General features: G+C 40.7%; 1 protein-coding gene across 6 annotated transcripts in view; it reads left to right on the top strand.

The window, feature by feature from the left end:
- The window catches only part of SMARCAL1 (SWI/SNF related, matrix associated, actin dependent regulator of chromatin, subfamily a like 1), a 39,743-nt gene that overhangs the window by 18,909 nt on the left and 8,475 nt on the right, over window positions 1-12,359 (top strand). For all 6 annotated transcript variants that reach the window (XR_007766722.1, XM_050899647.1, XM_050899645.1 and 3 more), the window contains 2 exons: window positions 6,019-6,159; window positions 11,773-11,991. Coding sequence is in view for 5 of the 6 variants with exons in the window: in XM_050899647.1 (XP_050755604.1) it covers window positions 6,019-6,159; window positions 11,773-11,991 (360 nt within the window). In the remaining variant the exon portion in view is untranslated. The remainder of the gene's footprint in view (window positions 1-6,018; window positions 6,160-11,772; window positions 11,992-12,359) is intronic.

Genomic DNA, 12,359 nt, shown 5'->3' with positions numbered 1-12,359 from the left:
CCACTTCTATCTGTTGTTAGCATTATACTACTTTAAACTTCCTGAAATTGCCATAGTTGCTTATATTTCTTACGAGGTTCCCAATATCCTAAAGCACAAAAGCTTAGCCTTGAACTGGCTTTTGGGGACAGAAAAGAAAAAAAAAAAAAAACACCGAAGAAATGTGATCCTTGGTCCTCACATGCTACAAAGATTTATCAGTCCATAATGACACTGGACAGATCTAAGTTAAAATGTTTCTGAGCCTGAAATGTTTCTGTCACTTCCATCCATACTTAATGGATTCTTTTTATCTTGATAGGATCTGCTCCTGTGACTTCTCCATTTGAATAATAAGTAAAATATAAAAATTGTTACTAGTGTTTAGACAGAACTGCACAATAATCAGATTAAATCAATACATTCATAATAAAGATGACTTACCTTGGATATTAATTTTGAATCTGCCTTGTTAGACAGCCAAGCTGAATCTCCACCTCTGAAATATTTAACCCATGGTTACAGCATTTAAAACCTCATTTTAGTTTTAATATCTGACATTGATTGGTTTTCAAAATGAAGTGGTATTTTTAGTCACTCAGTAATAATTCATCTTTTCCTGCTGTCGTGTATATATTGCGGAGCAAGTGTGGTATGGAATTGTCAAGCAGAACCATGTATTAAACATATGGCCTAAGTCTGTCAGTTGGGAACTTCTAGACATTTTTTTAGTATTAAAAAAACCCACAAGCTGTGTGTATGTGTGCAGTATTCGGTGTGTGTAGTATTCAGTATCTTTTGTGACATCCTTAGCTGCTACCCTGACAGAGAATTAGGAAAGTTTTGCTTGGGACAGTGGGAAGTGTGACCAGAAAGACTTTTTAGTGCACTTATTATAATGGCTGGATGTATGCAATGACCATGCTCGCTACCTGGTAGCTTGCCCCAGGTTGTCATTAGTTTAGAGTAAGTATATAGACATGTTGTGCCCAATTTATTGTTATTGGACAAAACTTTGAGAGGAACTTATAATTACATGAACAGTAAGATAAGGTGAGCTGAAATAGCAGCAGCAGCAAAATGTTTAGGCCAGATTTCTTACTCCCTTCACGTTCCCAGTGGATGTGCAAACTTGTGGGTTTGCAGACTTGTACATGGGGGAGAATGCTTCATCTGCCTACATGGAACCAGGTGGCAGAGTTTGTACACTGTCTGCATCCCTGCAAAATTATGGAGGCGGATAGATTGAAAGCCATAGTAGAAAACAGTCCTTTGATGTTTTGGTGTGTGGCAAAAGTCCTGCTTTCAAGCTCAGCCAGCTTTCACACTGGCCAGTCTGTGCCAGCAGCTGCATGAGATCTGTCCCCAGCTTCAGCATCTCTCATGGTACTCAAGAGGGCTAGGACTTCCTGTGTTCAAAGTGGTCCTTTTATCTTGTTTCCTAACACATCAAAGTGAGAATAGTCTCATACTGTTGGGCTTTGGTTGAGTCACCAAAAGGCCTGGTCAGGCCTGGCTTGTCCCTGCCCCTAATCCAGAGCTGTGGCAATCAGTAATAGGACCTACTTGTCACCTTGCTGTTTTCTTTAGTCTCACGATTGGGACTAAGTTCTCCAGGGCATACTGACACTGGTTGTTCCCTTCACCTCTGCCCTGCATCTGCCTCCCTCAGAGGCAGAAAGTGTCATGATGTTAGACCTTTTGTAAGCATTTTGTTTTTTCCTTCCAAGATTAGGCTGGCCCAGAGACATGAACGTAGGAGAGGGAGTATACACGCTACCAATATCTGTAAAACAGCAAAGCCCCAGGGGTGCAGATGAAGAATAAACAACAAAACGGAAGTTTTTCACTGATCTGTGGTGGGATCTCTTGGGGATCGGAGTGAAAAGGATTCTACATCCTTTGACCAGCCGAAGTGCTGCATGGTCTTTGTTCTTCTGTAATTGCAAGGCAGTGGAAACTAGGGAAGGTCCCAATGGAACATGGATGGGTTTTTTGGAAGCACGACAGTAAGTTTTTAGTGAAGAACTGGGTTAGAAACTGAGAAATAAAAAGTAGTATCTAATCAAAGATTCCAGTGGCATAAAATGGTCTTACTCCTGTAGTGCTCTCTATGGGCTTTCTTCCACAACATTTGGGTAATATTACTAATGTGATTGTTCCCATTGAGCTGCTGTTCAGGTTAATAGCATGATGCACATCCTGATGTTTGCAGGGTTAAAGGTCTTTGTTTCTATTATGGAAGTCCAAATACATTGTGTGGCTGGAATCTAATACTCTGTGTACTTCTTTTAATAAAGAGATGCTTAAAAATAATGGAGGGAAGTAGGTCAATGCTGAAGGTAGAAGGTGAGGAGAGAACACAAAAATCTCCCTTTCCAGTGGGAAATAAATGGCAGCTGTCTTTAAGCATTACAAATCTACATGGATTGGATAAATAAGCCTTTGCTTGTTGTCACCTGCTGAGAGAAGGAGCTTCATCTTGAAATTGGAGAAGCTGTGGGCCCTCAAGGCTGCATCTTCAGATCTGCTCTTACCTTCCAATTTCCCTTCCTTCTCGAAATAGGGAGGTAGTGTAATTTGCTTGTCGTAGCTGATCGTTGCCATTTGACACACATTCTCTGTCTAGGTGTCACTTAAGAATAGGGAGAGGCATTTATATTTTTTGGAATAACCACTGTAGGATCATCTTATGAAATGCAGAGCCCTATCTATCTTACCCAAGTACAGAAACAGACTCCTCAAAACAGCTGCAACCCTTTCCCTTTATCAGATCTTCTATTTAATCAGGTGATTATCTCTATTATATTATGGCCACTCTCAGATTTTTAATTTCACAGGATAAGGTATTCTTATGCTAAGCAGTTCAAAATGACAGAGTAAGCAAAAACTGGGGACAGAAGTAATTGTACAGCCAGAACCAGCCACACTTATTTCAAAAAGTATGTCAGTCTGTTAGCATATGGCAGAGCTCATGCTGTGAAATTCATTTAACAGAGACAGTCATTGTATGTTAATGAGGCTCTTTGCATGTTCAATTATTTCTTTGTGGCGTAACCCCCCTTCCTCACCTACTCCCCTTCAAATCAGTTGGGTGCTGGGTTTTGACCTCTAAAGTAAGTGCCGTCGGGGGTTACCGTTTCATAAATTATTCTTTGACTTTCAAAAGTGACTTCTCTAAATGTTGTCACAGCTGTGGAATTAATTCTTGCTGGTGTATTGTGTGTGCAAGTGTAATGCTACAAAGCCACAATTATCTTATGTTACTTAGTTAATGAGGGCTACAGACCAGGTCTTCACTAGTCAAGTCACTGTCAGATTTCCCTTAAGCAATCTCACAAGAAAGTAGCTGTAAGAACAGTCACAAGAACACATGAGAGAGAGGAGTGCTTCTGGGGAACATTAAAATCCATGCCTAAATGCTAATGAGCAGCTAATGTTAGTTCTCCTATGTGGAAATATGTATCAATTGATTACAGATCTGGTTTTGCTAGGAAGTCCTTGCTGGTCTCTGCAATCTTACTTTCTGTGCTGTTGTTCCATATTACTCTTACAGACCTTGGAAGAAAGAGGATAAGCTCTCACTCTTGACAGCACAGAAGGTTCAGCAGGAAACAAGAATTAAGCAGTGATCAGCAGAGACTTCTCTGCAGGAGCAAATCTTTATTGGCATCTATTCAAAACGAGTTGCCACTAGAAAAAGAAATGTGAATTAAAGCCATTTATTTAATCCAGAATTTAAGTAAGCCTTCAACACTCGGAAACTTGTCTTCCTAGGATTTTTTTTTTTTCCCCCCTCCTTTTCTTTCTTGGGCTCCTTCTGTCATGGATTTTAAAACTGAAAGGGACCCTTGGGATACTGAGTTAGACCACCTATGTTCCACACAATTTTCTGGAATTAATTTCTTCAAGTTCTTCACAGCTCTTGTAGAGCTAGTGTTTTTTGAATTTTTTGTTGTGTTTTTTTTTTTGTCGTTGTTTTTTACTTCTTGATTTGTTTAAAATGGTTAATTGTAGAAGATGTATCACAGCCCTTGGTAAGTGCTTGCAGTGGTTAGATACCCTCTGTTCAGAAATAAGTTGTGCACAGCAAAGCAGCAGCTGGACAAGTTTAGAATTCAAATAACCTGTAACTTCATCATTCTCTCTTTTGATACCTATTTAGGGATTGGGGAAGGAGCCTGACTAATTGTTTTGACTACTAGGGAATTAGTGCTCCAACCTCATCTCATGTAGCTCCTGGGGAACACCCTCCAAAGAGGAGGAGCCTTGAGAATGGCATAAAACCTTTCGACACAGTTGGGTTTATGTTGCATTTAGTATGTCCCTGGTCTGTTTTGAATGAACTTTTCTTACTTTATCTTGATCCAGAGTTATTTGAAATGAGCTGTCTGTAATTGCATGACTTCCATGTTGTCTTTTTCCTAGCAGTGGCCTTCTGTTAGTCCAGGAGGAAAAAGTTTAATTTGGAGGTTTCTTGCACATGTGGGATTGGCTTGTCTTGCATTTCAGCAGATTTCTGAGGGTGGTGTCAGTTTACTCCTCAAAGGCTTCTGCAAGGCATCAGATATTGTCTAGGTTCTGCTCAGTTGTCCTCCACTGTTACCTTAATTTTGAAAACTGACCTAATTTCTGCTTTATCACTTTGTTTCCTCATGGGATCTGATATCTTTGGTCTCTGTGACTCCTCCCTCTTTTGAGTAGCATAGGCACCTCTGTCTTGTGCAAACGAACTGTCACCTTCCGACATGTCCAAAGGTTCGACCTCTCCTCTTTAGTTCAATAAATATCCTGCTTTTTAAATATTTATGGGAATTGTCTGATCCTGGTGGTGATCACATTTCCTTCTGATCTGTTTAATAGTGATGGAGAGAGAAGGCAAGTCCCACCTTGATTACAACCTATATATAAATATCTGATAAAGAGTCCTGAAATTAATTTCCGGTATCTGATCTATGAACTCTTTTTCCACCAGATTTGGTTGGCGAGTGGATGAATCAGCTGAACAGATTTGGGTGACTGGTAGATCTCAGTGAAACGATAAAAGAATTTCATTTTCTTTTTCATTTAAATGTGAATGAGCTGTTGGTACAGATGTCACTTAAGAATCTCTTTGTTATTTTAATGAACCTGCATTAAACCATGCAGGAAATTACAAGGCATGTATAATTTAACTACTATATGTGAATTTACAGCAGTAGAAATTCATAGCTCTCATCTCATAACAGAATTAGATAATAATGGAGGTATGAGGGTAGAAATGCATCTTGGAGGCTTTTATGTCTATAGTGTAATTTTTTTCCCCACTTTTTGGGAGCACCTACTTTAGATACAGGTTTCCCACCCCATTCCTGTCTCCCCTACAACATGTTTTACAACCTTCTTACATGATTTGTATTTATTAACTCATGTTCTAGCATCCAGCCAGCTGTGCCTAGACTCACCATGGCTGTCAGATGGGCATCTTCTGGTCCTGCTTCAGGCAGCTTCATCTATCTCTCCTTGCTAGTAGAATTTAAAAAGAAAAAAATGAACAAAAAGTAAGAAAAAAAATCCTACTTCTCTGGATCTCTTCTGCTTTTGTGAGGAAGACAGTCTATTTATGGCTTGCTGTGGCAGGTTTATTACAAGAGAATTTATTTTGGAGGTGAGGATGTACCTGAGAGGGTGTGTCATTTTCCTGTGACATCTAATGCCAAATGAAATATTGAGCCAGGCATAAGATATTAACGTGTCTAGTGGGTAAATGCCAATTCAGAAAGTACTGTCATAAAAATTGATGTCCCCTTCCCTTACAGCGTGTGGATGATGAATAAGAAACAATATGGTTTGTCCTGCTTCCTAGAAGTTTTAAGCACTGTCCTTGAGTGTCTTCAGGCAGTGAAGGCTGAAAGTATCTGTGGAACGTGAAGTACTCTTCCGTTCAGGGTGCTTGGACAATGGCTCTGAGATTTTCTTTCAGGACTGGGAGTGACTTCGTAGCAGGTTCTGCTTATATGGTAAGCTGTATGATAATGATCCTCTATTTTGCTTTCCCAGGCTGCCAGGAGAGTGATCTTGCTTTCGGGAACCCCTGCCATGTCGCGGCCTGCAGAGCTCTACACGCAGATCGCTGCTGTCCAGCCAGCCTTCTTCCCACAGTTCCACTCCTTTGGGCTACGCTACTGTGATGCCAGGAAGGTACTTCAGTGGGGGAAGTGGCAGACTGGGACTCTGCAAACAGCATTTTATTTTGGTTTTTTTCCAAAATGTGGGGGCTTTTTCTTTCCTTCCTTCTATCTGATGTTACATCTTTTTTGAGAAAGTCTCACTGCAGAGTAACATTTTGAAAGCTCTCAACCTGAGAAGCTCTAGGTGCTGCAATGGTGGGCCTGAGACATGGAGGCAGTAATGCTTCTTGTCAAAATCTGCCCTGAAAGCTACAGAAGTAAAAAGCTTAAATAAAAAAAAAAAAAAAAAAAAAGGCCATAGCTGGGGAAAGGAGCCTATTCTAATAAGAACTTGCCTCAGAGTGTTTTAAATGGGCAGAGTAACTATGGGGCCTTTAAGCAGCTGCAGGTTTGGGCTAATTGATTAAAAAAAAAAACACCTGCAAAAACCAGTTTCTAGTCTGCTTTAGTGACTGTTTAACAAAGTAAGGCCTCTGTTGCTTGGGATTTTGGATTTTATACCTCCAGGGAAGTAAAAAATGAAGACTTAGAGTCCATCTTTGTATTCGACCCTCTTCTAATTCAGGAAATGGATGTGATCCTCAGCATATCTTGAAAATAAATTAACTTCTCTTGTCTTTGTCAGCTGCTCAGCAGTGGTTTCAGCAGAGTCATTGAGTCCAATCACTGCAAGATCTTGGCTTTGCAGGAAGCCAGCATTTGCAGCCATGATGGCAGGTGTCTGTCTTGCTCTGAACATATGGGCAACTGAACTATGCTTGGATTTGCAATCTCTGAGGCTGCTGTGTCTCTTGGAACACACACTGCTAAGAGAAGAGCTCTTTCTGCTGCCTGTTGTACAGGGAGGCTCTAGGATCTTCTGTGCTGGTTGCACAGACACAAAAAGGGGGACCAAAGTTCCCCTGAGTTCTGATTTGGATAAAGAGCCCTCTAATCTGGCTTGCCTTCCAGTTCCTCCAGGACAAGCATGTAGCATTTAGCATGTGGCACAGGATGGCTTGGCGGTGTGATCACAGACCTGTAGTGCATGAACTTGCTCGCTCTGCTTTGTTCTCAAGTAATCCATTTCACTTCTTGTGCCTCATTTTCTGCAAGACTGGGCAATAAGTTTCAGCAGAGTGGTTGGAAACACCAAATGACCGTTTCACTGCTCAAAAATATTTACAGAAGAACTGAACATCATCAGCGTATGCCATAAAAATAGTTATAGCTATTTGTAGGGCTTTTGTGTTTGTTTTCTTTTCTCTGTTTGGGGTAGCTAACATATGCCAAGTTTCCATCAAGAAGATTCATATTGCAGTCTCATATAAAGTTCTCAAGTCCCCTTTTTCCTAGACCTGAATGCCTACTTTTACTTTCATAGCTGATGTAGTGCTGTTCTATGTATGTCCAAATGTGCAAGCTGGATGAGCAATTCATTGGCTTTGGTACTCACATGCTGATGCCATTGATTACAGTAAGGCCATTAGCATGCAGAATCACAGATACTGAGCTTGAGTTCTGGAAGATGATAGCATTCATGTTAGCAAAGCACTGCTTTTCTGGCAGAGGATAAACTTACTGTTTCTCCATCCATAGTAGGAATCATATGGAGGGAGAGGGCCGCATCTTCTGCTGAGGTTCATTATCTTTGTTGAAAGAGTCCTGTCTGCGTAGTGTCCAGAATGCTTCCTAGAGGGAAATAAAGAGATGCAGTTTAATCTTGTTGGTTTTCTGCAGTAAAAAGGAAAGTTGAATTGCAACGTGTGAGTCTAAATAGGTTTGGAGTTTCATAAACCCTTTGAGGGTAAAGTTCTGCATGACTAGCTGTTGCTTCAATTACGAGGCTTATGGACCTCAGGTAAGATGTTGAATTGGATAAAAGAAATAAAATTGTTTTACACGATCCAGGTTGTAACAGTGTATTCTGTGTAAATGAGTTTTCAACCGACAATGAAACTCAGCACGGACGTCACAGTCTGTATCGGCTTCCCTTCAAAACCTCTGCAGGGTTTCTAGTACAATTTTGTTTCTCTGTTTGACCTGCCTCTACTAGACAGTTGAACATTACTGGTCTTCTCAGTGCTTGCCTGGGACATTTTGCTACAGTTAACGTCAGTAAATGATAGAGTAAACCTGGAAGGAATTTGGTTATTTAGAGAAGTGGGGCTGCTGGAGATGAAGAGGTGTGGGTAGTATTAGAGGAGAAAATGGGACTGCTGAATATTGGGTTGCCATAGATCCACTCAGCAATGAGTAAATTAAAAGGTATTTTGATGATTGTAGTTGTTCCCTCATGACTGTAGTATGTCCCTCGTTCCTTTTTGCAGCTCTAACCTGAGATTGTGTTAGGACTTACATCCTCTCTGAAGAACTGTTGCGGTACTTTTGCTGTCATTACTTAAATAGGTTCTTCTTTCTGTCCTGAAAGTGGCAGCATTATGAGCGGGGATGGAATTGCACAGAACCGGAGAGGTTTTGCAAGGCTTTTGGAGATCTGTCAGGATGAAAGGTGCTATGTAAAAATGTTTTGGTATTAATAATAAATCTGATTGCATTATAAGATTAAAGAAAAATTGACAAACCTGAACCATTCAATTTAAAACTAAAACCTGACTAGTTTGTGTTTGAAGATAATAGATTTTATGACAGAAAATTGTAAATATCTGGCAGATGTGATTAGAAAAGATATAAAATAAAAGTTTATCATTTCGTAATTCAGCCTCCCAGCATCTGTACTCTTAAAAATGCAAGTGAAGTGTCACCTGTTTATTTACAAAATATCTCAAGTCTGTTTCCCAAAATACATGCTGTGAATTCATTTTTCAAACTGGGTGATGTTGGCAAATATTAAATAATTTCTCTATGAGCACATGCTCTGAATTTGTAAGAGTTTGGCAGCTTCTGCTAACACTGTAATAAGTTTACTGACTCATGTATGATGCTGTAACACTTTGGTAAGAAAATCACAGTTGGAAGCATTTGGTCTGGAATGTTATGGATCAAAGCCAGATGTGTATTTTGGCAAAACAGATGTCCCTCTTTTTTCTCTCTCTTCTTTTCCACAATAGGATATACTAAACTATATTTTAATAATTCAAAAAATAATCATCTTTGTTATCACTAGCTAGATGCAGCACAGAACTAGCATGTTTCCTTGTTTGCAAATTGTTCCAGCAACAGTCAACGTAAAAGAAATACAGTAATCTGAACGTACTGTAGGGATTCTGCCTGTATATGCTTTTTAATATGACAGTAGATAGTATATTGGCTCTGTTTGGACCTTGTTCTTTCAGTTATGATGATGTTACTCTTCTGAAATGAATTGTGCTACGTGGACACAAAACGTGTATTACTTGCTTGTTATGGAAGTGGAAAGTGGGGAAACATGGGCTGCATGAGTAGAATGAGGTAGCCTGAGGAGAGCGTCCGGGCCCCATAGCAGGCCTTGCTCAGCAACCTAGTCAGTGTTGATCCCTGCTACTTAGCTACCAGCACACTGAGCAGTGTGGGCAGAGGGCTTATGAGGCTGGGTGCAGCACCAGGAGGGTCCTTGGTTCTATACATCTGCTCTGCTGGGTCCACAGAGCCTGAAGAAATGCAGAAAGGGGGCACAAAGACTGGGGCTCAGCACTGTCAGCTTTCATGCAGCATGCCTAAAGCTAATGAACCCAGCTAGACTTGAGCCAGCTTTTCACGGACCTGAGGGATGTATCTGCATTGCACTCCTGGTTTCAGGGAAGCAGAACAGTAATACCCATGTTGGCTTTTTGAGGGCTTGGCTTAGATCCAGGTGAGCTTATTACCTCTGGCTGTATACCACTGTGCTGTTGTCAGAGCCAGAGTTTTAACTCTACAGGATCCAAACTAGCTTTGTGTCTAGGGTTTGAATTGTTTCCTGCTTTAATGAACCAACTATAGATAATCAGATGGTACCATAATTATGTAGGAATAGATTAAGTCAAATGAGTTTTAATGGTGGGCATAAGTGCCAGAATCTGAAGTCAGTTAATGGTTCACATCAGTACAACATGGCAATAGAATTGCAGATTGTCCTGTTATGTCTCAACCTGAAGTAGAAATGTTCACTTTCAGATATCAGAGAAGTCTTAATTGCCTATAAGCTGTATGATTCCTCCTCTTTCTGTCTCATAGCATGTTCTCATCCCTGTTCCATCAAAGCACCATCCCTTAATACAGTCAGTAACGTGACTAACCTCATGGCTGGTATGATTTATTTTTTGTCTCATGCATTCTACAGGAGGATGGAAGGTGCAGTGAATACTTTGGAGCTCTTTCCTATTTTACTTCCATTTCTGTGTTGCAGCAGGTTTCTCTTGGGGAAGGCAAATAAAACATACAGATTTTTAAGGTTAAATCTTTTTTAGCAATTAATGTGGCGGAATGAGAGTGGAGCAGCAGATCAAAGGGGTTGGTGCTGAGGGTCCTCACATCTCCATTATATGCATTTCAGGAGGGTGTATGTATACATATGTAGGGGGTTACTTTGGGTTGTTGTTCCAAGACCAGAGGTTGTATTTTTGGCTTTTTTTTGGTGACTCTGCTGGTAAGACTTGGGATTAGAGCTGTAAGGAAGGTTTTCCTTCCCCCCTGCCTTAGTTTTCAGTATTACTGTAACTGTATTTCATACACTTATTTGTGAAACTTCAGCAGAAAGGTATCTCTTTATCCTTTACTTCAGCATAAAAACCTTATTGGTTTCCTCTCCAAATGAAAGTTGTTTAAAGATGTTTCTTTTGGGGAATGTACCAATTTTGATGCCACTGTTTGTCAGCTTAGTTGTTCTTTCCTGGAGAACAAATGATAGGCTGTGGGGTTAGTAGTAGGAGAAGTGATGAGCTGAGATTAACTGAACAGATATATATTGTCTGCACACAGGATCTTGGAGGATAGGGCAGGTTCAGAGGCGAGTGCTTCAAGGAGGAGTAAATTAAGGGTTTGTTCAGAGGAGCTTTGAAGTGATGATGCTTTGAAGAGACAATGCTTGGAGTGATGTATTTTGGGCCACATTTTATTTATGGTTTGCTTGAGTCTGAGCCAAACATGGTAATGGCAGAAACAGAGTATGTCAGGAAGCGGATCAAGAGACAGGTCACAGTGGAAAACAGGCAATTTTGACGTAGCATTTACTAGGCATGTCAGACAAGTGTAACATCTCTTTGAAGGCGTTTGGTTTAAGGATGTTTGTCCTCATGCTGTTAGAGAAGATTTTTGTGTCCCTCTCTGCTTAAAGCTGAGGTAAATGTGTGTGCACAGAACTGCAGTGAGTTCTGTCGGCCTGCCCAAACCTGCAAGAGGAGAGCAGAAACACCTTGCTGTGTGAGGATGAATACCAGGGCACAGTGCTGTGGTAGGGATCCTTACCTTTCTGCGTAGTCCTCTTCCCTGCACCTCGCTGAGCACTTGTAGATAGGAAAAACGGAAGTTTATAAGTAACCTTCTCATGTTGGGTGGATTAGTTTGTACACTTCTATCTTACTGCCGTTTTTGTTAAATCTCTCTTCCTAGTGACCCTTAACTTCTTGCCTTGTCCAGTTTCCCTGGAAGTTTATTCTACTCTTGGATCGCCTGTGGACCAGTTTCTTGCAAGTTTGACACTGATAACTGCTTTGATCTTTCCCAGATGCCATGGGGTTGGGACTACTCTGGATCATCCAACTTAACTGAACTGAAAATTTTGCTGGAAGAGTCCATCATGATCCGACGTCTGAAATCAGATGTGCTTTCCCAGCTTCCAGCAAAGCAACGCAAAATGGTTGTGGTGGCTCCTGAAGGCATTAGTGCAAAGACCAAAGCTGTCTTGGCAGCTGAAGCAAAGAAGATGGCCAAAGGATATGAAAGTGTAAGTCAGAAACTATTTTCATGATGAGCCGTTGGTATTTCAGGTACCTTTATTTAAAAACATCAGTGGAAAAACAGTACCCTGAGTTCCAAGGAAGGTCAGAGCCACACCTCATGTGAAGGCGCAGTGGAAGGCTGTTGAAGGCACAGTTTTAAATGGATGTACAACACAATGAAAACAGCTCAGCTTTTTTTCTTTTGATTTAAGTGGTCTACTTTGTCCCTTTGTGTGAAATACCATTTCCTCTCTCTTTTTTCCTCTCTCGTTAGTCCTTTCTAATTGTCTTTCGTACCTGCTGCCTCTGTACTTACTCTTCTGTCTTGCCTTGTAATCCCATTCACCCTACAAACACAGCCTTGTCGAAGCTG

The sequence above is a fragment of the Gymnogyps californianus genome, chromosome 7 (assembly GCF_018139145.2).
Source record: "Gymnogyps californianus isolate 813 chromosome 7, ASM1813914v2, whole genome shotgun sequence".
NCBI lineage: Eukaryota > Metazoa > Chordata > Aves > Accipitriformes > Cathartidae > Gymnogyps > Gymnogyps californianus.
Note: the sequence above shows the minus strand (reverse complement) of the source record. Positions and strands in the feature narration are given on the sequence as shown.